Here is a 27,589-nt window from a genome sequence, read left to right as displayed (position 1 = left end):
GAAACTGGCTCTGCAGCCGTATTCTAGCTCTGATGTCACTACATGGCTCATATTTCTGCTCCACCAGCTGCAGGATAATAAAGAAAGGAAAGGAGGGATTGTCGGCTCCTTGACAAAAGTGAACTTTATCAATCCACCTAAAAGAAAAGCAAGAGAGTGTCTAAGCCCCATCTCTAGTCAGACTTTTCTCAGATTATGTAATTGTTATCTCCTTTAATTGACTCTCACAAAATTTGATCCTGCTGTATGATAGATCTCTTTTATCTGTATTTTTTTTTTTTTTTTTGGCAGAGTCTCGCTCTGTTGCACAGGCTGGAGTGCAGTAGCGCGATCTTGGCTCCCTGCTACCTCTGCCTCCTGGGTTTAAGTGATTTTCTTGCCTCAGCCTCCTGAGAAGCTGGGACTACAGACACACGCAAGCCACAATGCCCGGTTAATTTTTGTGTTTTTAGTAGAGACAGGGTTTCACCATGTTGGCCACACTGGTCTCAATCTCCTGACCTCGTGATCCACCCGCCTCGGCCTCCCAAAGTGCTAGGATTACAGACGTGAGGCACCGTGCCCGGCCTATCTGTATTGGTTTTAAATGGCTAAATTAATGACTTTTGGAAAGTAACACAGTAACTCTTACTGAACACTAAAGCTGTGGAATCATCGCTGAATATTTAAAAATCTTGATGTTCCAGGTTTCTTTAATGGACCCGCATATTTTCTGAATATCTTACACCAAGATAATGATGATTACATTACATCGAAATTCGAACGTACAGTTTCTATTGAATACATATCGCTTGCTCACCATTGTGAAGTCAAAAAATTGTGAAGTAGAACAATTTTAAGTCGGGGACCGTCTGTATATATTTCCTTCAAAAGTTCCTTATTGTGCAAGTGTTGGTGAGGGTGTTGAGCAACCAGAACTCTTACACCTTGTTGGTAAGAAAGTAAAATGATACAACCACTCTGGAAAAGAGTGTGTCAGTTTCTTAGAAAGTTAAATATACAGCTACCATATAATGATCCAGCTGTTCAACTCTAGGTATTTACCCAAGAGGAATGAAATCATACAACCATGCAAAGTCTTGTACATGAATTTTTGTAGCAGTTTTATTCATAAAAGCTTGAAATTGGACATAATCTAAATATCTATTAGCAGGAGAATGGATACTGATTCTGGAAGCCTAACTTCCCGAATGGGGTCAGCCTCCCTTTAAGCTTGTCTCATAATGAACTCCACCGTATAAAGAGCTTGAAAGTTGTCATTCCCATTCTTACAATAAGAAAACAAAAATGAACAAACTAAAAATTCATAATTTTTCTTAGACCTATCAGGGATTAGATGTAGCAAGGCAAACCACTACCCTGAAATCTGGAGGAACAAGCTGACATGGAGAGTCAAGCCAAGATCAGCTTACCTGGAGCAGAAGCTACTGGAGCCATAAACTAATGGGAATACTAAATGGTTATTTTGACAAATTCCTGGAGGCTGAGTATGGACTAATGTGAGCATGAGCTACTCCTGCGATCCACAGTCTTGGGGTTGGGGGAAGGGTGTTGTAGGTGGCACACTTTCATGGGTTATTCCCAGAAGCCCCACCAGGTTCTCATGGTGAAGAGCTAAGAGAAAACTTAGCAGTAATCATTTTGAAATACTCTCAAAGCATTTTTCCATAACAAAAATCTACTCTTCTTGAGAAAAGGACCTTACCAGAGTCTTATGAGCTTAGGAGAGGGGCAATTCCTCAACTTGAGCCCTGCTATCCTTCCCATCTCACCTGGAGAAAAAAGGCTAAGAAACATTTGTGAAGGTCTCAACCCAAGGACAATGGTCCACTAGTAGACTGAGATTTAATCATAGAGTTATAGACTGCTTTCCTTTCCCAACATTTACCACCATATCAACAGGGGTCAGGACATCAGTGGATAACAGCTGAAAGAGTTTCAAGGCAGATGCTTTATGTAAGAAGGTGCTCTTAGGGATACTCAAGACAGCAGAGGAGATAAAAACATGGACATTAAGGGAAACTGGCCGCAGATACTTACAGCTATAGCAAAGAGCAACCACAGTGTAACTCCTCCAGATAAACATAAAGCCTCACACTATTTACCTCAGTTCCTAGTATCTGATTATTCATGCCCAGCTTTCAATAAGGCACACTAGGAGACAAGATAAAAACAATCTGAAGAGACAAAGCAAGAGAACCAGACTCAGATACGACACAGGTTTTAGAACTGTCCGACCAGGAATTTAAAATAACTATAATTAATACGTTGAGGGCTAGAATGGGAAAAGCAGACAACATGCAAGAACATGTGGGCAATGTAAACAGAGACAGGAAAACCAAAAAAATGAATCAAAAGGAAATGTTTAAAATTTAAAATGGCTTCATTAATAGATTGGACATGGCCAAGGAAATAACCAATGAACTTGGAGACATGTCCATAGAAATTTCCCAAACTGCAATGCAAAGAGAAAAAAAAAAGAGCAGAATATCCAAGACTGTGTGATGATTCCAAAAGATGTAACATATGAGTGATTGAGAGGAAAAGAGAGAATGAAGCAAATGAAGTAAAAATGGATGAAAGTTTTTCCAAATGAATGACAGACACCAAAGAACAGCTAAATTAAATAAATTACAATGTGTTAAGGGAAGGGAGGGAGGAATTGGGAATACCCTATTATAATATAGCTACCTGCCCATGAAGCAGTATATAGTGCAGGGGTACCCAATCTTTTGACATGGGCCACATTAGAAGAATTGTCTTGGGCCCCACATAAAATATACTAACAATAGCTGATGAGCCAAAAAAAAAAAAAAAGCAAAAAAAAAAAAAAATCTTATAATGTTTTAAGAGAGTTTACAAATTTGTGTTGGGCCGTATTCAAAGCCATCCTGGGCCGCATGCCGTCCACGGACTGCAGATTGGACAAGCTTGGTATAGTGTTAGTTGAAAGGGATTTAGATTACTTGCAAATGCATAATGCAAACACTAGGGCAACCACTAAAGAAATTTTAAAAAGAACTATGAGTGATATGCTAAGAAAGAAGATAAAGTAAAATCCTAGGAATTGTTCAATTAAAACCAGAGAAATCAGAAAAAGAGGAGAAGGGAAAAAAGAAACAAATAATGAGTGCAAGGAAAACAGTTACAGATAAAGGGATAAAATAATTGGGGTTTAGACATTCGACAGTCATCCAGTCAGCAATATAAAGAATGAACTATTGATGTAGGCAACAACATGGATATATCTCAATAATGCTGAGTGAAAGGAGCCAGATTCCCCCAAAAAGAATATATACTTAATTTTTCCATGTATATACAATTCTACAAAATTTGAACTAATCTACAGTAATAGAAAGCAGAATCAGTAGGGCTATGGAGAATTCTTAGCTAAGAATTTTATTATGGGCCTGTAATGTCTGTGACATTAATTTGATGGGATTTTGCTACGTGAATGTACAGAATAGTAAAACTTGGGTTTCAAAACACCATGGGCTGTCGTGCATCTGTTTTATCTGTGAACTCAAAAGCCTGGAGGCAGAACAGTTTCTTAAATGCCATGGTTAAACTAAGTGCTGGGGATGGATATGGGGAGAACGTGAATTGTTGAGGTGTGTATAAAAGAAAATCAGATTCAAAGAAATTATCATCTGGGAATATTTGAGCCATACTGAAGCTAGCATTTTAGGTTAGAATACATTATCTTTGTAAAACCAGCTGACAATGCAGTGTTAAAATTTTTACTCAACTGATGCTATTTAAACCGGCATATTCTGTTTATTGTGTAGGGCTTTTCTTTGAATATGTTCAAAGAAAAGATATTTAAACCACAAAGAAGCAAGATCATGCCATATCATTTATGGAGAAGATGTGAGTACTAAAGCTTGATGAGAAGAAACATGAGAACTATTAAAAGCAGTTTTCTGTAACCAACATGCTATTGCCACACACTCCCAACTTCATTATTAAAGGAAAAAGTTTTCCCCTCTTTATTTAAATCTAAAATATTTTTGGCACCTTGTGCTCTCAGATAGGTGTATTAAGTTACTTTGCAATGTGAATCTTCACTACAATCTAATTTTAGCAAAGGTCTTCAAGAAAATAGGGTCCTGGCATTAGATTGACCTTTAGTTGAAATGGTCTGATAATAGGGGTACAGCCAATTGACAAAACACTTGAGGGATCCACTAGAGGGCAGTAAAGTGTAAATGAAATTTAAATTTGCCCCAGAAAGGCTAATGTTTGTTATCCCAAACATTTGTATTGCAAGTAAGATTTCTTGAATGCAAAAACATTAGATTAGATTAGTGATGTACAGTGTTTCTCTTTTCCTGGAATTAGTAGTCAAAGAGCCATTAGATTGAAGAACAAAATGAAAATCAAATTGGTTCTAGTCTCAGCTCTTTTTACTGACTGTGTGATTTGGGGCAATCTAAAATTTGCTTCTCTGGTCCACTTCTATGATATAGATTTGCACAAAATGATTATTTTTAAATATTTACTTATTTATTTGTTTATTTATTTATTGAGACAGTTTTGCTTTGTTGTCCAGGCTGGGGTGCAGTGGCGCGATCTTGGCTCACTGCAACCTCCACCTCCTGGGTTCAAGAGATTCTCCTGCTTTAGCTTCCCGAGTAGCTGGGATTACAGGTGTGCACCACCACACCCGGCTAATTTTTTTGCATTTTTAGTAGAGACAGGGTTTCACTATGTTGGTCAGGCTGGTCTCAAACTCCTGACCTTGTGATCTGCCTGCCTCGGCCTCCCAAAGTGCTGGGATTACAGGCATGAGCCACCGCACCCGGCACAAAATGATTATTAAAGCTCTTTTCAACTCTAAAATTTTATGATTTTATCATTTATGATTCTATCTCAGCCCCTTTAAAACCTTTTTGATTAGACTCAGATTATTTGATCAACCATAACTTGCCATTAATGGTGATTCTGTTTGGAAATCACCACTACTATTTCATAAAAAATTTAGATCCCTCAAATGCACTGATTTATTTCACGAAAAAAATCTACTTAATAAAATGACATGTATATAATCTAGTGACAATAGTTATTGCAACATCTTCTGGAATAAAAACTTGGGCTATTGAAACTATCAATGCCATTTTTTATTTTAAAAACAGAAAAATTAAAACCCACAATTATACGTAGCCAAGTTGTTTTCACTCTCCATTTATTTTCCTTTTAAAGTGCTACATTTGTGAACTCATTAGCAGTTACCCTATCAAAATTTCAAAATCATGAAGAAGGTTATACACAAAAAATGAATGTTGGCTTGAGGGCCAAGGAAATATTGACTGATTAGATAGAAGAGCACATGATAGATCTGAACTACTGTATGTCATCATTCATTTGGTCAACAACTGCAAGCTTCTGGATGTGGCTGATTTTGATAAAGTCATAGAATTCACAGTATTCTTCACATTTGTTCAACGGTCATCATAAATACACATCACAATAACCCTAATTTGTGACTGAAACAGAAACTCTTCTTTTTTCTTCGAATTTTGTATAATATTTATTTTATCAAACTCTTTTCTAAATAGCATTTTTAACGAACATGAATGTATAAAACTGTGAACAATTTTAATAAAAGCAGAAACTGGTCGGGCATAGTGGCTCACGCCTATAATCCTAGCACTTTGAGAAGCCAAAGCGGGATGACAGCTTGTGTCAGGAGGTAGAGGCTGCAGTGAGCTATGATCACACCACTGCACTCCAGCCTGGGTGACAGAGTGACGCCTTGTTTCTAAAAGATAAAATGAAATAAAATAAAGCAGAAACCGTTTCTGAATCCAGATTGATAATGGAGTCATATTTAACACCATCCTATATATTTAAATATTTTCAATTTTTTAAACCCTCATTTAGGATGCATTTTCCTATTTGCATAAAAAAAAGAAAAAAATGCCCTGCTGGCAGTGAATTCAAGGGATGAGGGAAAATCGTCCTCTAAAACAGGATTGTTAAATCTGGAATTATTATCAGAAGCTAGAGGTAAAACCGTGCTATCTGTACACTCTCCACTGCCTGTTCCAGCAGATAAACTCACCTGGTTACAACGAGGCTGGCACCCATTTCTATGATTCTGAGGCCGGTTAGCTTCCTCCTCAGAGCTTTAGACCCATCAGCTCATCTCAATGCCTGAAGTTATTAGCATGAGATAATAAATTATTCATTTCAAGCAATTTGTTTTTTCACCAGAAGCAGGATGAGGAATGCAAGTAGACACGAACTTCAGTGTCAACAGTTTCAGAGAGAAGTTGCACAATACTCGCAACTTTAATAGCGAGCCCTTTAAACATTGGTATTACCTACATAAGAGTAATGAGTGAAATACTGATTGTCTAGGTTCAAATTCTGGCTCTGCTCTTTATTCTGTGCCTCAATATCCTCATCTGTAAAATGGGCATAGCAGTGCCTCCTTTTGGGGGTTAAAACATAAATTAACGCTTGTAAAACTATTTATTATTATTATTATTATTATTATTATTATTATTATTATTAGTATTTGCAGACAGGGTCTCACTCCGGTTGCCCAGGTTGGAGTGCAGCGGCACGATCTCGGCTCACTGCAGCCTTGACCTCCCAGGCTCAAGTGATCCTTGCGCCTCAGCCCCAGAGTAGCTGAAACTACAGGTGCGTGCCACCACGTCCGGCTAAATTTTGTATTTTTTATGGAGACGCGGTCTTCCCATGTTGCCCAGCCTGGTCTCAAACTCCTGGGCTCAAGCCATCGGCCCGCCTCGGCCTCCCAAAGTGCCAGGATTACAGGCGTGAGCCGCCACACCTAGCCTATTATAACTATTATTTAAGCTTAGAATATTAAAATGGTTTCATTTTCTCCAATGCTTTTCCAGTGAGATATAGCTAGGAGTATCAGACTGGCGTTCCAACTAATAATTCACTGTTGATCTTGGACAAGTCACTTCACCTCTTTTGCCCTCATTTTCTTATCCGGGGTCTTAAACAAAATGCTTCAAAAGTAAATGCTCCAAGATGGTCTCGATGCATGTTGTGGAAAGCACCAATTTTAAAATGAGGTGATTGGAGCAAACAGATCGCCAAGACACTTTCTAGTTCTAACACTTCATGTGATTCATTATTTCCTAGGCGTGTGTGGTACATATGGTATGCAAATGGCTGTCTATATTGGGAAACACTGTAGAACCATTCCATTTGCTGAAAAAAATTCTGGAGGTATCTATGGAAAATATCATATCTTTTACTGGGATAGTTAATCTAGAATCATCTCTGCCAGTGTTGTACTGAAACAGGCCTGATGAGAACAACAAATACACGTTTATTTTGTACCACGCGGCTGTCAGTGTCCGGAGTCCCCCGGGCAGAGCGCCCCGGGGAGGGCTGGGCCCTCAGAGCAGCAGGAGGGCGCCCAGGGACAGCTCACCCTGGCCCAGCAGGCGGCCCCGCTCCCGGCCGCGGCCCTCGTCCCGGGCCTTGACTCGAACGGCCAGGCGGCGCACCTCGTCTTCCGAGAGGCCGTCGAAGCAGAAGTCCTGGTCAAAGGAAGCCTTGCGTCTGCGCCCCACCACAGCGCTGCATTGCCGACGCGCGGTGCCCGGCGGCCGCAGGACGAGGCTGAGGCGACAGCGGACGGCGCGGGGCCCGGGGCCGCCTCCGGCCGGGCTCTCGGCGCGGAGCAGCCGGAGGCGGAGACGCCCGGTTCCCGGACAGTACTCGGCGGCCAGGCGCAGGGCGTCGCCGGCGCGGCCCAGAGCCACGGTGCCCTCGGCCTCCAGGCGCTCAGGAAGCGGGGCCCTGGATGACGGCGGGCTCGCGGAGGGGGCCCGGGCCGGGGACTGGGAGCCCGCGCGGCGCTCCTCGTCCTCGTTCCCGCTGGAGACGGAGCGGACGCGGGCCAGGCGGCGACTCCTCCCAGCCCGCAGCGCGCGGCTCAGCAGCCCGTCGGGGACGCGCAGGAGGCTGCAGCCGCGGGGCCGCCGGGCGAGCGCGTCCTGGGGTGGGCGGGGACAGCCGGGGGCCGCGGGGGTCGCCGGGCCCGGAGCTCGCGGGACGCGCAGGGTCCCCAGGAGGGCGTCCGGGCCGCCGCCGCCGCCGTATGTGTGGGCCCGGGGCCGGGGCGCGGGCGGGCCCCCGAGCAGGAGCGACTCCTTGCGGCGCGTGTGCGGGCTCTCGAGCAGCGCGCAGAAGCCGTAGGCGGTGCGCACGCGGGGCAGGTGCGGCAGTGACAGCGCTGCCTGAGAGCGCGGGTCCCAGTCTGTGCGGCCGGCGCCCTCGTCCATCCCTGCTTCTTCGACCCAAGAATTCCGGAGCGCAGCCAAGGCCAGGCGGGGCATGAGCCGCGGCGGGATGCAGAACTCGGGGATGCGGTCCGGAGTGAGCACATTTGCGCACGCGGCGGTGGTGCGAGACTTGGCTCCGCGGACCCGACCCGGGAGAAGCCAGTCTCCGCTCCCCCGAAGGCACTCAGGACCCAAGCGGAGTCGCTCCAGGCACCACATCTGGCCACTCTCTGCTGGAGCTTGTCTACCTGCAATGCACAAAGGCACAAGGATCGTTAGAGCGAGTCCCGCAAGGTGCAGTAATTCCTGTCCCTTTTCTCCTATTAATACTTTCGGGGTGTTTCTTCCTGCCTTTCCCGAAACAAGGCAAACTGCTCTTGCTTGCCGCTATTGCAAACTATTTTTCAGTGAGCGAAAAACAACTGTTTTTCTTTTGTCCTATCTCAACTGTGTTGTAATACACACTTCGGAGCTTGTTTTAATCCCTCTCCGCCCTGGCTGGCCTAAGGCAGAGATTCACAAAATGCTGGATTGTAACTTCAGTCGCTCTGTTCTTTGTGCCAACGATTGCCTTGCAATCGTTTCCTGACTCTTTGGACCATAGCAGTCTAGTCCTCAGCTAGAATTAAAGTAATTGTTATTCCTTCCGGGAAACTGTGGCTGGTTCTCCCCTTGCAGAGGCAGAGCCTCAGACGAATCCCCCAGGGAATTAAGCAAGCCAATGGGTCCCTCCTAAAATACCTGGAGTCCTGCGTCAGATGGGTCTCTGCACCTTTCTGCCTGGGACACCGACCAGGAGAGGCGCTTAGCGGCTGGGAAATTCAAAGCGCGCGCGGCGGGGTTCAGCACCAGTGTTCAAGGACTGCCAGCCTGAGCTTTTATACCTGCCGCTGGGAGCGCTTGCCAGTGGGCCGAGCAGAGGGGCGCTGCCTGGTAACCTGACGCCAGGCCCTTCCCTGTCCCTCTGCCACGTGGCTGGATTTGCTGAGCAAGGTCTGGAGACCCAGTTATTTCTCTCTCCGGCTTCAGGTGGAAGTGTTTTCCTCGGAAACCCCGAACAAGTTTCTGTTTCCCCACATGCAAAATGGTATTAAGTCTCTACTATACCGCAGTCTCTACTATACCGCAGAGTCATTGTGAGGATCGACGGGCGTAGTGAATGTGAGCACGTAGAAGTACTCTACATTCACCATTAAAATGAAGACAAGTCCGGTTTGTCTTTTTCTTGCCTAATACCCTTCCCCAAATCCAGCTTCCCAGTTGCCCAGCTTTCGAAGTTCTTTACTTGCTTTCCGGTTTTCAGTTCTGATTTTAGATGTTCTTTTCTGATTATAAACCCCTCTGGGTTAGGGGGAACATTTCATGTCTTGATCAGGGTGGAGTTACAGAGGTGTATCCATATGTAAAATCAATCAACTAGTGTACACTTAAGATTAGAGTACTTTATTGTATGTTATACATCAATTTAAAAAATCACAATCTACTTCTAAAGCCATGTGTGCTGATTTTTTATCGGGAAAATGTACACTTGCATGCATCTGGGCAGTTGGAATCATCCTTTGGAGGCGCCCTGACTACATCTGGCCTTTCTAGGCTGTGCCCACCAGAGAGACCCTTTTCCTTCCTTTTGAAAACTAACCTGTGTTCATTTTGTAAGAGAGTTGCTTCCAGTTAGCTCAGGCTGAAAGAGATCTGAGGCATTTTGTTCAGCGTTCAGGCAGATATTTCTGCCTAAGATACTGCCTTGCAAACTATTCACTTATCTAAATAATATTTAATGAATTAAATTGAATTCATGCAAAAATGATTTCATGATAGGGCATGTGCATTTTGTTTCCAGGACACACAGGCACTGTGCTAGATGATTTACATATAGTCTGTAGAACTGTCACAGAAACCCTGCATATTCGGATCATCCTTATTTTATAGATGAAAACTCAGTTTCAGAGGTCAAGTATCTTATCCAAGGTCACATAATGATGGGAAATGGAGGAAATCATACCTACTAATGGGTATAAATGAGCTGTTTGGGGAAATAATAATGTAAAATATTTTGCACCATGTAACATGGTAAGTGCTAAATACATAGAACTGATTATTATTCATAAAGATAGAAGGAAAGTTGTAAAGTATAGTGGTTAAAAAAATTGGGTCTGAAATCGGATCTACTGTTAATGCCAGAATGGTTGCTATGTGACCTTGAGCAAGTTACTTAACTTTTCTAAGCCACAGTATCAAATTTAAAATTCATAATAGTGTCAACCTATAGGGTTATCATGAGTATAAAGTAAGATGGTGAATATGAAGAGTTCAGCATAGGGCATGACATACACAATGTTGGATATAATATTATTATTACAGAAGAGAGCAAATGCTCATTAGTTCATTCATTCAAAGTAACATGTACTGAATGTTTTCTAGGTTCCAGCCATCATGCTAGGCAAGTGGATACAGGTTGGCTGTACAAGATCATATCAGCTATGTAAATCCATAAATGATGGAATAAAATGATGAAGATAAACTATTTGAATTCCATCTGGGTGAGGCAGGCGTGAGAAGAGACTACCGAACATTATTTAGTTACTTATTTTTAAGACAGGGTCTTACTCTCTTGCCCAGGCTGGAGTGCAGTGGTACAATTGTGGCTCACTGCAACCTCTGCTTTCCAGGCTCAAGCAATCCTCCAACCTCAGCCTCCCAAGTAGCTGAGACTACAGGCATGAGCCACCAGGCCCGACTAACTTTTTTTTTTTTTTTGGAGAGATGGAGTTTCAACATGTTGACCAGGCTAGTCTTGAACTCCTGGGCTCAAAGTGATCCGCCCACCTCAGCCTCCCAAAGTGCTAGGACTATAGGTGTGAGCCACTGTACCTGGCCTGAACATTACTTATATGTTTCTAGTAGGGGGCAGGATTGGTGGGTCTCTGGATTTACTGTGTCCTTGAATAGCTTTTTTTTTTTTTTTTTTTGAGACAGGGGCTCACTCTGATGCCCAGGCTCAAGTGCAGTGGTGCAATCATGGGCACTTCAACCTCAACTTCCCAGGCTCAGGTGATTTTCCCATGTCACCCTCCTGAGTAGCTGGGACTACAGGCATGCACCACTACCTGGCTAATTTTTATATTTTTTATAGACATGGGATTTTGCCATGTTGCCCAGGCTGGTCTCAAACTCCTGGGCTCAAGAGATCCCCCAGCCTCGGCTTCCCAAAGTGTTGGGATTACAGGTGCGAGCCACTAAGCCCAGCCTACTTCTTTGTCTTGAAATCACCTCTACTCTTTGCCAAAATTCTTGGGCCAGGGCTAAATCTATGGGAAAAGTTTTATCAAATTATATACTTGAGGGCCATGTGCATGTGCTCTGACTCAGCTTTTCCTGGGAGACAAGAATGTTGCTAGCCCTGTTGAGAGCTCTTGGTTAAAGTGATTAGGAGCACAGATCAGAGTTTACAGTCTGAGAAGTTGGCTGAAAAGTTGTTAAGCAAGTTAATGAACCTGTCTGAGCTCAAGTTATAAAATGAGGGTAATAATACCGACCACATTAAGATTGTTGTGGGGGTTAAAAAGATATGCATGAAAATGCTTGGTTGGCAGTTAAACGCTTGCTAACAGTTATTATTATTACTATCATTATTTTATTATGAATGTTTGCTTGGGCAGGGATTAGCTGATTCATACATGGATTCCTTTAAAAACATTTTTCTCCTCAGGCAAGCAAAGCAGATCTACTTTGTTTTTATTAATGATTCACCTTCTTTAGTAACACCTTAATAGCATTTCCTGTACATGATTTCTTGAAAACAGCAGAGATTTGCCATTGCGTGGCTGGTCCCTGTGACCCTGTTAAGCCTTATGTTTTACTTAACTCGGAAGCACGAGCCAACCACCCAGTACTTGGGAGAATGGTGTAACAGGGTGCCCGGAACACACAAATCTACTCACAGGAAGACAGTGGCTGTTCCAAGCTCCCAGCTGTAGCTGTGGGAACATCCAGTATTGGAGCTGGAAAACAATTCTGTAAAGTGAGCTGAATAGACCACATACCATCAAGACCAGAGGTGCTCTAAGAGTAAAAGGAAATTAAACATTTTAAAGCATACTTACAAAAATATAGGAGGTTGAGTGTCAAGGAAAGCAAGAAGAGAGATTACAACCAATAAAACACCAGTGTTCTGACTTATGCATCTTGTTCAACACAACTAGAGTATGGGGTACTGGAAAGAATACAGAGCAGGGAGTCAGGACACTTGGGTTTGGGTTTTTGCTCTGACAGTCACTAACTTGTGGGACTTTGGGCAAACCCTTAATTCTCCCTGGCACTCAGTGTCTCCATCTGTCAATTGAGGGGGCTGGATTAACAGGATGATCCTCCCTCTGGCACTAACGTTCTGAAATCCACTCCTGTGCTTTCTCCTAGTTAACCTCCCTAACTTTTCCTGCAGTCCATGGTGTCATGGCTTATACTCCAGCTTTCTCCTCCATTTCCTTTCCCCCAAATTCCTTCTGCTTTTCTCCAAAATCTCTAGGGTTGGGGAATAGGGTATGGGTGGTGGTTAGTGTGAAGTTTTTTTTTTTTTAAACACTTTTGAGTTAATTTTTAAGTGTCCCTAACTTATACTTTTATTTTTAACAGAAATAATATTTTGCTCATCTGTTTTTATTGTTTAGTCCCTCATTGAAGTTTAGTTTTGTAATTTCCTTTGTTGTCATTCTCACTGTTCTTAAGCCAGAACGAAGGCAAGAACTATAATTAATTAGAATGCTCATTTTCTTTAACCTCTGTATCCAAATTATTTCTGATACAATGCCATACATAAGGGTGCTAATGGTGTTTCTTGACATTGGTTATAGTTTGTTTTAAATTGGGACTGTATATTTCTGACTTGTTAAATAATGGAAGATTTGGGGCATTACTGAATGCACATAATCAATCCCTTAAAACATGCTGAAAATGGAAAATAGTAAAATTTAAAGCTTTTTATACTACATGGTAATAGCATTTTTTGGTACCAAAAATGTAGAGCCAAATTTTCCACTCTGAGATTTATTTTTTCTGTCATGAACCTTTCAAAGTAAGATCTCTGAAAATGACTAATAGCTCAGTGTTGATTAAATTGTATAATTACTGGAAGAGAAAAGGGTGGCAGTGCTCAGAGAATCAAAGGAAATTAATATCTGCTGTGTGACTTTGGGTAAGTCACTTAACATTCCTGAGCTTAATTTTTCTATAAAATGAGGACCATACTACTACCTGCATTAGTTACCTCACAGCTCTTTTGTGAGGATTACACAAAAATGCCTACCTTCGCATAATAATGACATGACGCCTTACGAAGTATAACTGAAACATAATAAAACTGAATGATGCATATGAAAGCACATTTACACATTCTTTCAAAATTACAAAGTTATATCATAGAACTGTAAGGAATTACTTTATTAGACAAAGCATTAGTGTTACTCACTTCTCCCAAAAGATTGTGCCTATTGCTCCACCTGCTTGACCAAGCTATGTTGCCTGTGCCATCTTTCCTATCATCTTATACTGTTATTCATACATCCTTGGATTGGTTTCTTTTTTAACTTTTTATGGGTACATGCCTTATCTCAACCAGAACATATATTGCTTCTTTACATTCCTCTTGGAGCATAGTCAGTGTGAATGTAAAAAGGAAGCGGGATTGTTAGAGTGTATGACTAGAAAGAACGTGGAGAAAGTTTGAAGAGAGTGTTCTAAACACTGGGAAGTTATTGGATGTTTTTGAGCAGGTGACTAACTTAAGCTCACCTGTGCTTTGGGAAAACACATCCGGTGTTGATGAGAATAGATTGGAGGAAGGAATAACTGGAGGCTAGGAAGTGAATTTCAAGGAGATGGATGGCATGGTCCAGAAGAAAAACATGGAGAATTTAGGAAAGATGGCAAAAGCAAAATAGACAGGTTGGGCTGTTATTTGGTTGTGGATGGTGAAGAAATCCAAAGTACTTACTAGTATTTTGTCTTTGTGACCAGCTAGGAAAAACAGATGGTTAAGGATTTATCTTCTTAAAGAGGAGTGGAGTGTGCAGGAGTGGGAGAGGAATGTGATCTTGACAGTACTAGTTAGTACTGACTGGGTCTTTCTTTGTACTTTTAATTTTATTTAATACACGACACCAATTGTAGCCATTTTGATTTTCTTTCTTCTCCAGCGGACTTTGAATTTAAGATTTTTCTTTGTGATCCTCTGTAAGCCTAGGTTGTTTAAGAAAAATACACGAATAGTTTCTCAGACACTTCCTCGTAGCAAAGCACTTAATGCTTGCGACTACAAATAATCAGCGTTTCTTAGGTTTCTTCCTGTGTACTGTATCTCAACAACTTTTTGAAATATATTTTAGGAAAAAATTTCTAGTTCTCTAAAGAGGTGAATGTCAATGGGTGGTTAAATTTCACAAGGGTTGAAAGACCTTGTGGTATAAAAGCTCTGCTTTTAAGGTCGTGCTACATCAAAGACAGTTCAACGACAGCATGGAAGAAAGTGATATATAAATAACAAGTAATTCATACTTAAAAAGGCACTACTACGTTTTGTTTTTTATATCTGTAATGAGATAGGTAACTGGTTAGTGGCTAGTGAATTAAAAGCGAACCTTAGAGAAAGGGGAAAAGAACGCGTTTCTCACAAAACGCGTATATTCAGTTCTCATTCTATGATATCTGCCATTTGATGTGGTTCTGTTCCCCTCCTCCCACTTTTCAAATTATTTGTCGCGCGCCAGTGGTCCCAGCTACTCGCGAGGCTGACACAGGAGGATCTCTTGAGTCCAGGATGTCAAGTCTGTAGTGAGCTATGATCCCCACACTGCATTCCACCCTTGGCAACAGAGCGAGACCCTGTCTCAAAACAAAACAAAAACAAAATAAAAAAACAATGTTTTCAAGAAGCAGAGACCAAGCCCCAGGCGGAGTCGAACTCTAGCAGGACAAGAACGCGGTCGGTCCTTTTCCCCCACCTGATCCACAGGTGCAGGGGTGGTTGCCTAGGTGACGCTCAGCGCATACTCCAGGCCAGGCGGCTCCGGACACCGCGATGCGGCCGGAGTTCAACAGCAGGTGACGGCGGGAAAGCAGAGCGGCCACATAGATGTCCCTGTACTCGGTAACTCTTGCCCTCCCTTGTTCTTCTCGAAGGTCCTTTTTTTGTCGTGCACGGCTGACGAGACAGGCGCAAGCTAACTTCCCCCGCACGCCTCCGTAGGCCTCTAGAGGGCCGGGGCTGCGGCACCTACAAAGCCTCGGGATCACCGCTGGGCCTCCTTAGCTACCGGCCGGGCGACAGCGCGCCTGCGCACCGGCGGGGTCACGCGCGCGGCGCGGGGGTGGGCCGGCGCCGGAGGGGTTGTCATTTGCAGCGCTGGTCGCCGCCCTCAGCTGCGCCGGGCGGTTCCGGCTCCTCCCTCTCCTGGTGCCTCAGCGCCACCATGGTGCTGGAGTCGGTGGTCGCGGACTTGCTGAACCGCTTCCTGGGGGACTATGTGGAGAACCTGAACAAGTCCCAGCTGAAGCTGGGCATCTGGGGCGGTAAGCGAGAGGGCGCGGCCAGTGGGCTGCGGGCGCTGAGGGCCCAGCCGAGGGCTGCTCCGTCCGGGATTCTGCCCGGGCCCTGCTCCCTGCGCCGCCCGAGACTCCCCATCCCAGTGCGGCAGGTGCTGGATGCGGGAGCCTCTGCCGCCCGCGGATTCTCGGGGTCCCAGTCCCGACTCCGGCTGGGGAGATGCGGCGGGATCCCGCCCGCGCTGCCAAAGTTCCCACCTTTCTCGTCCCCCGAGGCCAAGCCCTGGCCCTGCTGTCCCCGCCCTGCCCGTCTCTGTGGTCGTCTTGCTGCACTCAGGGTGGCCCCTTTGGCCCTACAGCATAAAAACAGAGCCCTGTTTCGGTATCGCGTGGAGTGAGCATGGTTGTCGGGTCATATACGCTCGAAGTGGCACTAAGAAAAAAGGAGGAGGAAATTGCATCTCGCAGTTATCTTCACTATCATTTTACAGGGAGCAAGAACTGGGTTCCTTCTCTTTAGGATTACCGGGTTTGGAGAGGAATAGGCAGGAGATCTTTAAGATAGGCGTGTGCTTAGGGATTCTTACTCTTAATGCTTTCAGTTCCTGTGAAAATAATTTCTTCCTTTAATATTTACTTTTCCGTCAATACGAAGAGGATTTTGAATTTTGTTTTGGAGCAATAGAGAGAAATTAAAGCCTCGACCAGCATCGTCATTAGTTAGGTGTCTGCTTGGTTGCATGCTCAGGAATTTATGCCAACGTTTTTATCCTGGAGATTAAGTGTATAAAAGTATTCAGGAAATAGTGTACTTAAACATACACTCTTCAACGAGCTTAATCGTTTGCATGAATTACGTGTTAAGCTTTGAGGACTTTGGGACTTTCTCACTCCACAAAAGATTTGGGAACTTTGTCAGCTTTGGAGGAAAATTCAAAAAACGACTCAAATGTATGGATCTGCTTTTAATTCAAGCAACAACAAATAGCTATAGACTTCCCCTGTCCACTAGGGTAACCACTAGCCCCTGTAGCTGTGGAGCACTTGATATGAGGTTAGTGCTAATTGAGACGTGCTGTATGAATTAAAACATCGTTTTGAATAAGTATTACTGCTAATGAAGTAGGAGAAAAAAATAATACCTCAATAATTTTTATGTTGCTTATGTGTTGAAATAATATTTGAATATATTGGGTTAAATTAAATATAATATTAAAGTGTATTTCCCGTGTTTTTTAGTTTTACTTTTTTTCTTTTTAAGCTTGGCTTCTAAAATTTATAATTACGTATATGGAACATATATTGGGCAATGCTGTTTATACACAGAATTACGGAAGAGCCTGGTTGTTGTTTTTTTTTTTTTTTTGGCTTGTCTTTTTGAGACAAGGTCTTGCTCTGTTGCCAAGGCTGGAGTGCAGTGGCAAGATCGTAGCTCATTGCAGCCTTCAACTCCTGGGCTGAAGTGATCCTCCTGCCTCAGCCTCCCAAAGTGCTAGGATTACAGGTGTGAGCTATAGTGCCTGGCCAAGAGCCTGTTTTTAATAGGTAGCTGATCATTTGATTGGTTCACTGTGGTTTGCCCAACAATACAATAGTCCCTTGGTATCTATGGGGGATTGGCTTCAGTACCCCTGACCATACCAAAATTGGAGGTTGCTCAAGTCCCTTAAATGGCCTAGTATTTGTATGTACCCTATGCACATCCTTCTGTATACTTTAGGTCATCTCTGGATTGCTTATAATACCCAATAAGTAAATGCTACGTAAATAGTTGTTCTGTTGTTTTTTAATTTGCATTTTTTATTGCTGTATTGATACTTTTTATTTTTTCCCCCCCGAAATATTTTTGGTCTGCAGTTAGTTCAATCCGTGGATATGGAGGGCCTACTGTACATACATTGTTTACATCCCCCCCACCACACTCAATACAATGTAAAAGAAAGGCAAGTAAAGAAAGACACATTTAAGGAATTAAATGACCAGCATCTTCTGCAGAAATCAAGTATTTCTTCAGAATACTGGCAATATTCTTTCCAGTGATTCCTTATAGTTTGTAGACATTTGAAACTTGAAAATGCACTGGAGTAGCAAATCTGAAATCTGAATAGGCCTAGTGAATGGTGTGCTGTGTTGGACAAGCCACTTACCTTATTGGGCCTTAGTTTCTTCATCTTAATTTAAACTTTATAGAAAAAACATTTTTAAATTCTGAAAAGTTTAAATCATACTGGATGATATAATATTTTCATGTAATTACTCATATTTTAATGTTATAATATTATGCCATATTTACTTTAGACATTTTCTTTTTAAAAAGATAAAACGTATGGATATAGTCAGAGGTTCCATTGCCATCAAATGTTACTCTTTTTTATCTTTAAAATTGGAGGTTGGACTAGGTAACATCGAAGGTGATGCCAATATTCTCTTCTTCTGATAATGGTTTTACCATGACATTGAGGAGTATACTGCTTGAAGATTTTGAAGTTTTTCACAACTGAAATTAAAAATGTCGTAATTTTATGTTATTTCCCCTTTTGTCTTTTTTTGGTGAAATCTAGAAAAGGAGACTTTCTTTCATCTCATTTTTAAATTTTTAGAATAAGGTATTCTGCCAGTGGCCAACATTAACTTTATAATAGGCCTGAGCAAATAAACCCATTTCTTTCACATATTGTGTCTAGTGAACATCCAATCAGGGATTCTCCTAGCTTTATCAGCTCATAACTCTGCCTCTGTAAAGGTTTGCTGCCTTTTATTTTTGTGGTTGCTATAAAGCTAGAAGTCACGAGCTTTTATCGTTATTGCACAGTCTGTTGTTGATAACCCTAATTTCTCAATAAAATTGGAAGGCAAGATATCTGAGTTGATTTTTCCTGTTCTTTCAAAATATTGCTAAAGAAATTTGTCTTAAACTTTTTTGGGTAATCAAATGGGAATATTAATTTAATAAAATAGCTGACATGATATCCATGATGTTGACAAGTTTTACAAAAAATTGAAAATTCTATATAATCTTCTTTGACAACTATTTGCTTTAGCAGATAAGCTTTACAGTTCAGAGTTTTTTTGTTGTTGTTGTTGTTGAATTTTCAAGTCTTGAGAAAGGGAAGAATTCATCTTGTAAATATTTCACTGTAGGGACCAGCCCCACAGGGTCGGTGGGTCTCTCCCTGTGTGCGGCGACGAGAGAGTGTAGAAATAAAGACACAAGACAAAGACATAAAAGAAAAGACAGCTGGGCCCGGGGGACCACTACCACCAATGCGCGGAGACCGGTAGTGGCCCCGAATGTCTGGCTGCGCTGTTATTTATTGGATACAAAGCAAAAGGGGCAGGGTAAAGAGTGTGGGTCATTTCCAATGATAGGTAAGGTCACGTGGGTCACGTGTCCACAGGACAGGGGGCCCTTCCCTGCCTGGCAGCCGAGGCAGAGAGAGAGAGAGGAGACAGAGAGAAAGACAGCTTATGCCGTTATTTCTGCATATCAGAGACTTTTAGTACTTTCACTAATTGACTACTGCTATCTAGAAGGCAGAGCCAGGTGTACAGGATGGAACATGAAGGCGGACTAGGAGCGTGACCACTGAAGCACAGCATCACAGGGAGACGGTTAGGCCTCCGGATAACTGCGGGCAGGCCTGACTGATGTCAGGCACTCCACAAGAGGTGGAGGAGCAGAGTCTTCTCTAAACTCCCCCGGGGAAAGGGAGCCTCCCTTCCCTGGTCTGCTAAGTAGCGGGTGTTTTTCCTTGACGCTCTTCGCTACCGCTAGACCACCGTCCGCTCGGCAACGGGCGTCTTCCCAGACGCTGGCATTACCGCTAGACCAAGGAGCCCTTCTGGTGGCCCTGTCTGGGTGTAACAGAAGGCTCGCACTCTTGTCTTCTGGTCACACCTCACTATGTCCCCTCAGCTCCTATCTCTGTATGGCCTGGTTTTTCCTAGGTTATGACTGTAGAGTGAAGATTATTATAATATTGGGATAAAGAGTAATTACTGCAAACTAATGATTAATGATATTCATATATCTCTAAGATCTATATGGTATAACTATTCTTGTTTTATATTTTATTATACTGGAACAGCTCGTGTCCTCGGTCTCTTGCCTTGGCACCTGGGTGGCTTGCCGCCCACATCTCACATACCTGATCTTACTATTCTTTGGAATCAATTGATAAACTACTTTGATACATCTTAACTGGAATGTCTAACTAGCCTAAAGCAGTGATTTTCAATGGGAGGTGACTTTGTACCCAGGGTATATTTGACAGTGTCTGAGACTTTTTGGTTGTCACACTGAGGGAAGAGGTGTGCTATTGGCATGTAGCAGATAGGCCCTGGAGTACTACTAAACATTCTACAATGCAGAGGACAACTTCCTGCAGCGAATTGTCCAGCTCAAAATGTTAGTTGAGAAACCCTAGTCTAAGGAGAAGACTGAGATTGTCTTCTGCGTTTGTAAGGGACCTGCTGGGTGCTGAAAAAATTGTAAGCTTTTAAAAAGGACACGGAAGAAGTAGATTACTCTTAATGAAATCTGTAATTCGAGAGAGAAATTGATATCTTAAGTGACTGAAAGGTATCATGTCAATAAAAATGCATAATCTTTGCTTGGGTGATCTTTGGAAGTAGTTTTAAGAATCGAAATATTGTGTTAACATGATTTGGAAAACATCATAGTGTGCATATATTCATATATGTATATATAGGCATTCATAATGAAATTTACAATTAAAAAAGGTTGAGAGGCCAGGCACCGTGGCTCACACCTGTAATCCCAGCACTTTGGGAGGCCGAGGCAGGCAGATCACGAGGTCAGGAGATCGAGACCATCCTGGCTAACACAGTGAAACCCCGTCTCCACTAAAAAAAAAAAACAAAAAAAAAAACAACAAAAAATTAGCCGGGCATGGGGGCAGGCGCCTGTAGTCACAGTTACTCAGGAGGCTGAGGCAGGAGAATGGTGTGAACCTGGGCAGCAGAGGTTGCAGTGAACAGAGATTGCACCACTGCACTCCAGCCCAGGTGACAGAGCGAGACTCTGTCTCAGAAAAAAAAGGTTGAGAAGGTTGGGGAAAATTACTGGAATGTCCAGAATCAGGAAGTATGCTTTAGATGTTGCCTTTAAATTTGAGAAGCAAAGCAAACACAGCCTACCATTGTCTTTCTGTTTCTGTTCTTTAAAGATTTTATTTAATGCCAAGCAACTCTTATGTATTTTTAAAAGTAGTTTAAGCAGAATTTCCTTTTAAAAATCCTTGCCACTGTAGATAATTGAGACCTTGGTTATTAATTAGCTGTGGGACCCTGGGCAAAACATTTCGGTTCTCACTCTCCTAATCTGTAAAGTGGATATACAACACTCAGTGTATTGGTGAGATAGATTATGTCAAAAACCTTTGTCATTGTTGATAATATTGATAATAATAATGATTAACAAACCTGGCTGGGTGATGGAAAACAGTCTTTGTTTTATTTTCATAAGGATGTTTCTTCTAACTTCAGACTTTTAGAGGTATTAATATTCTTCTTCTTCTTCTTCTTTTTTACTTTTACTTTAAGTGCTGGGATACATGTGCAGAATGTGCAGGTTTGTTACATAGGTATACATGTGCCATGGTGGTTTGCTGCACCTATCAACCCGTCATCTAGGTTTTAAGCCCTGCATTATGTATTTGTCCTAATACTCTCCCTCCCCTTGCCTCCCACCTCCTGACAGGCCCTGGTGTGTGATGTTCCCTTCCCTGTGTCCATGTGTTCTCATTGTTCAAATCCCACTTATGAATGAGAACATGTGGTGTTTGGTTTTCTTAGAGGTATCAATCTTCTATTGAGTGATAATTTTGTGTAGAGCTATCATTACATATCTAAACATTTCTTATTTTCCAAACAAATTTCTTTTAAAAAAAACCCCTATTTGCCTTTGAATTTATGCTTATGCTTTTACAGTATTACCTGCCAGCTAGTTTGTAAGTCAGGCTTTCAGAGGTTCAGAAAAGTGCCTGGTGGGTACATACTGCCTACATAAGTAGGAAGGTTTATCTAGATTTTTGTTCCCCACAAACTGGTACCAATAGATAAATTTCACAGCCCTTAGCTATTGAGATGTGTCCAGGATATAATTGTTTTAAGAGTAACATATATTTGAAAAGGTATGTTGAAATGCCTCATCTTTTGCAATATGATTTGAGTAGTATTGTTGCAATGTAGAACCTTTGTCAATTTGATTTTTCAAAATGATTTACCGTGCAGAGTCAGCAGGAAAATCCTCCAGTACTCAGAACTCTGTTGTTCTTAATTCCACTGGACAGGTGGAATCAACATAGGAACTGTGATGTGTTAGATACAAGGGTGACTCTGGTGACCAGGAATAGAAGCCAAGTGCAATGCCCTCAGAATCTGTGGCCCTGCAAACCAGACTGAATCCGTGCTGTTTATCCCACTCCTGACACTTTATCCCACTCTTGACACTTCCCCTTGAGCTGCCAGATATTGTTGGAGCAGCGCAGCATAAGAAAGGAGAATGAACACTGGACTGGGAATGAGCAAACCTCTTTAATCTTATTCCATCTCTGATTCTGTCTAGTTGTGTGGCTTTTGGCATGTCTCTGACAAGTGACCATTGGTTGCTTATCTGTAAGTGAAAAGGTTAGACAAGGTCATCTCTTCTGTCTTTAAACTTCTGTGATTTGAGCAAGGCAAGAACAACGTGAGATCCTTCATTGGATGAGTGGTACTGCCACTTCCTCCGCATTCATAGTGAGAAAAGGTAGTTAAATAATGTATCTTTATCTTTCCTTTTTGCTCTTCACCCGATATTGGTGAGTAAAGAGCCACAGTCAATGACAGTGACAAGATAAATGAAGTTCCAGGCTCATGCTGATATTTGTGGGTCCAAGTGTAATATACTGTAATATATTGTCTTAACAGGTACCTGTAGGGCAGCTTGAGAATGAAAGAAAAAGCAGCTCTTTTTGCTTTTTTTGGCTTTGACACATAAAAGATGGAAGTATCTAGGTATTTCTAAACCTGTAGAGGGATTTTCTTTAGTCTTTTCCTCCCAGCCAACACTTGGTGTAGTGGAGGCCACATTTCTTATTAGCTTGTCCTATAGCATATAAAAATAAACAATAATGAAAAGGTCATTAGTGTAATACATATTTAGGCTCAGTTACTACCAGTTAAAGCAGTGCTTAGAAATTTAAATTTAAGCACCTTTTCACATATTTAAGTAGGATTACTAATTAAAAATTAACTCCTTTTCTAGAACTAAAACTGAGAATTGGTATTTTGGTAACCATTCTGCTAGGAAGCTCTACCACATTACTCAATATTATGGGATCCCTGAAGTGAACTGAAAGGGAGAAAGTTCAGTGGTGATGTTGCAGCTTTCTACCTTTCTTTGTCAAAACTTCCTGTTTCAGTAGGGAAATGGGAAGAGGAAGAGTGAGAGAGTTGTTTCCTTTCTCTTTCCTGTCTTCCTCTCTGAAGACAAAGTCACTGTGAACTCATTAAAAGGAGTCTAGATTGGTTAATTTGGGTTGACTAGCTACATTCATTTGAAATGAATAGCTATAATATTTTCTTTGGTATTCTTTTTTTTTTTTTTTTTTTTTTTTTTTTGAGACGGAGTCTCGCTTTGTCGCCCAGGCTAGAGTGCAGTGGCACAATCTCGGCTCACTGCAAGCTCTGCCTCCTGGGTTCACGCCATTCTCCTGCCTCAGCCTCCAGAGTAGCTAGGACTACAGGCGCCCGCCACCACGCCTGGCTAAGTTTTTTGTATTTTTTAGTAGAGACGGAGTTTCACCGTGTCAGGATGGTCTTGATCTCCTGACCTCATGATCCACCTGCCTCGGCCTTCCAAAGTGCTGGGATTACAGGCGTGAGCCACCGCACCAGGCCTGGTATTCTTTACTAAAACATAAATCATTAAAATAATTTGATTCATGCTTTGCTTTAAAAAACTGTTCAGTCATCTACTTTAGCTCACCTCCCTGGAAAATGAATTGTGTCAGAACATTCAGATATGCTTTCAAATAAATAATGTTTATGTTATAGATACATAAACAAAATCTTAAAAAATAAGTACAAAGCATTCTTTATTTCACTATTCTTTATATGCAAAGCTAGTTTCATGGATTATGACGTGGCATTTTTGTTTGTTGGATGGTTTTTGTGTTTAATCACAGTTTTGGATTAACCTCTATGTTTTATATTAAGAACGTTGACCTAGGAGTTGGGAGACATAGATTCTATTCTTAGTACTGCCACAAAAAAATTGTATAACCTTGGATAAACTACCAGATCTCTTTAGACTTTAATTTCTTCATGTATAAAGTGAGAGGGGCTTAGATTTGAAAATCTTTATGGTCCCAAATAGTTCTAAATCATAACTTGTGAATTTCTGTCTTTTGAGGAAAAAAATAGATTTTTAAAAAGTACTAAAATGACCATTTTGTAATACCATCTCCTGCATCTGTTTTCCCCTGTGGCACTACCTTTTCTTCTGGTTATGCTCTGAACATAACCCCCTTGACTCTATCCTACCTTTCTGCCTGTGCCCTTGTTATACTAATTTTAGTTATCCTTTTTGTTTTGGATTTTTTTACGTCTCATTGCAAATACAGAGACCAAAAGTGGAACCGACAACCACACTGGCCTGTGAATGCTGAGTCTGATTCTTTTATGGTATTTTTGTTGTCCAGGGAGGTCGAATTGCCTTCTGAATTAAAATCCTATACGCTTTTTGCTCTGCTATTCGGGAGAACAGTGTTATTCTGAAGATAGCATTGAGTGTTACAAGATTTGAGCCTTGAGACTGCCACTTACTATTAGGTTGCCATAGGATTCTTGGGCTAGTCATTTAACCTCTCTAAGCCTCAGCTTCTATTGCTTAATGTATACAACCTGTTTCTTGCCCAGGAGGCTGTAAGGATTGAGTAATGTTATGTATCTGAAAGTGTTTTCTAAAATATAAAGATTTATGATCTTATTGTAGTTGTTTCCACCCCAGTACAATATGCATTCTGAAGTCAGTATTTATTGAGTACCTACTCTGAGGAGAATCAGTAAGAAGTTTATAATCAGACTGGGGATTTATATAAAGTTAAGTGTTACGCACCGTAAGAAAGCTATAGCCTAAATTTCTGCAAAAGTTTAGAGAGATTATTTCTGGTTGGAGGTACTTAACAATAGGACTATATTTCTTACATTTATTTTGTAGGTCATTATGTATTTAAAAAGCCATTCTTGGACTTAGGCAGGCTTTTCCATATTGTGCTAGTACCATTGGATTTTTATTTATAAATATACTAGCTTGGTTGTTTTCTATAACTAGCAACTATTTCTACTTTTTTTTTTTTATTTGCGATGACTCCAACTCTTCATGTCATTTGCTAATTTACTTCCATTTTCATCTTGTGGTTCACTGATGAAGAATACTAAATTTTGATCCAGTTTTGATCCAGGATTTACTTTTTTTTTTTTTTTTTTTTTTTTTTTTGAGACTGGATCTTGCTCTGGCTGTCACTGAGGCTGGAGTGCAGTGGCATGATCCTGGCTCACTGCAACCTCTGCCCTTCTGGTTCGAGTGATTCTTCTGCCTCAGCATCCCGAGTATCTGAGATGACAGGCACCTGCCACCATGCCTGGCTAATTTTTTTGTATTTTTTGGTAGAGACAGGGTTTCGCCATGTTGGCAAGGCTGGTCTCCAACTGCTGGGCTCAAGTGATCCAATCGCCTTGGTCTCCCAAAGTGTTGGGATTACGGGCATGAGCCACTGCACCTGGCCCTTTTAGTATATTTCTTAAAATATCTTTCAAGATTGGCTTTGAAACTATGGTGACTTTCTAGCAGTGTATGCACATCCAAAATATTTGTAGTTTATTAATGAGAATCATATGGGGTCTCTTCTGAAGCACAGACTACTTACTGTGCATATTGTCTACCCTCCTCCCATGGGCCTGTCAGTCCAGCATAAGGGAGATCTCTTCACAGAATTTCCTTATCTGTCACCTTAGTCTGTTTAGACTTGGTAGGATTAGAGCCACTTGATTGTGGGATTGGCTTTAGAGCTTTCCTTGCTGGCAGAGTTAAGTTTATTCATCTCCAATTATTAGTCAACATATCCCTGTTTGTTTTTTGTTTTAAAAGATTAGACACATAGCGTGTTGGAAGTTCTGGCCAGGGCAATTAGGCAGGAGAAGGAAATAAAGGGCATTCAATTAGGAAAAGAGGAAGTCAAATTGTCCCTGTTTGCAGATGACATGATTGTATATCTAGAAAACCCCATCGTCTCAGCCCAAAATCTCCTTAAGCTGATAAGCAACTTCAGCAAAGTCTCAGGATACAAAATCAATGTACAAAAATCACAAGCATTCTTATACACCAAAAACAGACAGAGAGCCAAATCATGAGTGAACTTCCATTCACAATTGCTTCAGAGAGAATAAAATACCTAGGAATCCAACTTACAAGGGATGTGAAGGACCTTTTCAAGGAGAACTACAAACCACTGCTCAATGAAATAAAAGAGGATACAAACAAATGGAAGAACATTCCATGCTCATGGGTAGGAAGAATCAATATCGTGAAAATGGCCATACTGCCCAAGGTAATTTACAGATTCAATGCCATCCCATCAAGCTACCAATGCCTTTCTTCACAGAATTGGAAAAAACTACTTTAAAGTTCATATGGAACCAAAAAAGAGCCCGCATTGCCAAGTCAATCCTAAGCCAAAAGAACAAAGCTGGAGGCATCACGCTACCTGACTTCAAACTATACTACAAGGCTACAGTAACCAAAACAGCATGGTACTGGTACCAAAACAGAGATATAGATCAATGGAACAGAACAGAGCCCTCAGAAATAATGCCGCATATCTACAACCATCTGATATTTGACAAACCTGAGAAAAACAAGCAATGGGGAAAGGATTCCCTATTTAATAAATGGTGCTGGGAAAACTGTCTAGCCATATGTAGAAAGCTGAAACTGGATCCCTTCCTTACACCTTATACAAAAATTAATTCAAGATGGATTAAAGACTTACATGTTAGACCTAAAACCATAAAAACCCTAGAAGAAAACCTAGGCAATACCATTCAGGACATAGGCATGGGCAAGGACTTCATGTCTAAAACACCAAAAGCAGTGGCAACAAAAGCCAAAATAGACAAATGGGATCTAATTAAAGAGCTTCTGCACAGCAAAAGAAACTACCATCAGAGTGAACAGGCAACCTACAAAATGGGAGAAAATTTTCGCAACCTACTCATCTGACAAAGGGCTAATATCCAGAATCTACAATGAACTCAAACAAATTTACAAGAAAAAAAACAAACAACCCCATCAAAAAGTGGGCAAAGGATATGAACAGACACTTCTTAAAAGAAGACATTTATGCAGCCAAAAGACACATGAAAAAATGCTCACCATCACTGGCCATCAGAGAAATGCAAATCAAAACCACAATGAGATACCATCTCACACCAGTTAGAATGGCAATCATTAAAAAGTCAGGAAACAACAGGTGCTGGAGAGGATGTGGAGAAATAGGAACACTTTTACACTGTTGGTGGGACTGTAAACTAGTTCAACCATTGTGGAAGTCGGTGTGGCAATTCCTCAGGGATCTAGAACTGGAAATACCATTTGACCCAGCCATCCCATTACTGGGTATATACCCAAAGGATTATAAATCATGCTGCTATAAAGACACATGCACACGTATGTTTATTGAGGCACTATTCACAATAGCAAAGACTTAGAG

The 27,589-nt window shown here is 41.7% G+C and overlaps 2 protein-coding genes across 10 annotated transcripts in view; one reads left to right on the top strand and one right to left on the bottom strand.

Moving 5' to 3' along the window:
• Nucleotides 1–5,167: 5,167 nt before the first annotated feature.
• On the bottom strand, nucleotides 5,168–15,618 carry C2CD4A (C2 calcium dependent domain containing 4A). 2 transcript variants are annotated; one of them, XM_055098862.2, is made up of 2 exons: nucleotides 15,272–15,618; nucleotides 5,168–15,152 (listed from the first exon to the last, which is right to left on the bottom strand). In XM_055098862.2, exon 2 carries the CDS (start codon nucleotides 8,493–8,495, stop codon nucleotides 7,386–7,388), a length of 1,110 nt encoding a protein of 369 aa, XP_054954837.1. In that variant the 5' UTR covers nucleotides 8,496–15,152; nucleotides 15,272–15,618; the 3' UTR covers nucleotides 5,168–7,385. The 2 variants fall into 2 exon arrangements, with proteins under 2 accessions (XP_054954837.1, XP_034794761.1); XM_034938870.3 differs by having other exon boundaries at nucleotides 5,168–8,524; nucleotides 9,018–15,559.
• Nucleotides 15,619–15,627: 9 nt separating this feature from the next.
• Nucleotides 15,628–27,589, top strand: part of VPS13C (vacuolar protein sorting 13 homolog C) — a 205,126-nt gene continuing 193,164 nt past the window's right edge. For all 8 annotated transcript variants that reach the window (XM_034938865.3, XM_034938864.3, XM_055098860.2 and 5 more), the window contains exon 1: nucleotides 15,628–15,839. In XM_034938865.3, coding sequence (XP_034794756.2) covers nucleotides 15,740–15,839 — 100 coding nt within the window. In that variant the 5' untranslated portion in view covers nucleotides 15,628–15,739. The remainder of the gene's footprint in view (nucleotides 15,840–27,589) is intronic.

Source organism: Pan paniscus, chromosome 16 (genome assembly GCF_029289425.2).
Source record: "Pan paniscus chromosome 16, NHGRI_mPanPan1-v2.0_pri, whole genome shotgun sequence".
NCBI classification, from domain to species: Eukaryota; Metazoa; Chordata; class Mammalia; order Primates; family Hominidae; genus Pan; species Pan paniscus.
The sequence above is the reverse complement of the archived record's forward strand: the minus strand, read 5'-3'. Positions and strand labels throughout refer to the sequence as shown.

Bases quoted from the DNA above. Each gene is read 5' to 3' on its own strand.
- C2CD4A (XM_055098862.2), bottom strand. From the start codon at position 8,495: ATGTGGTGCCTGGAGCGACTCCGCTTGGGTCCTGAGTGCCTTCGGGGG.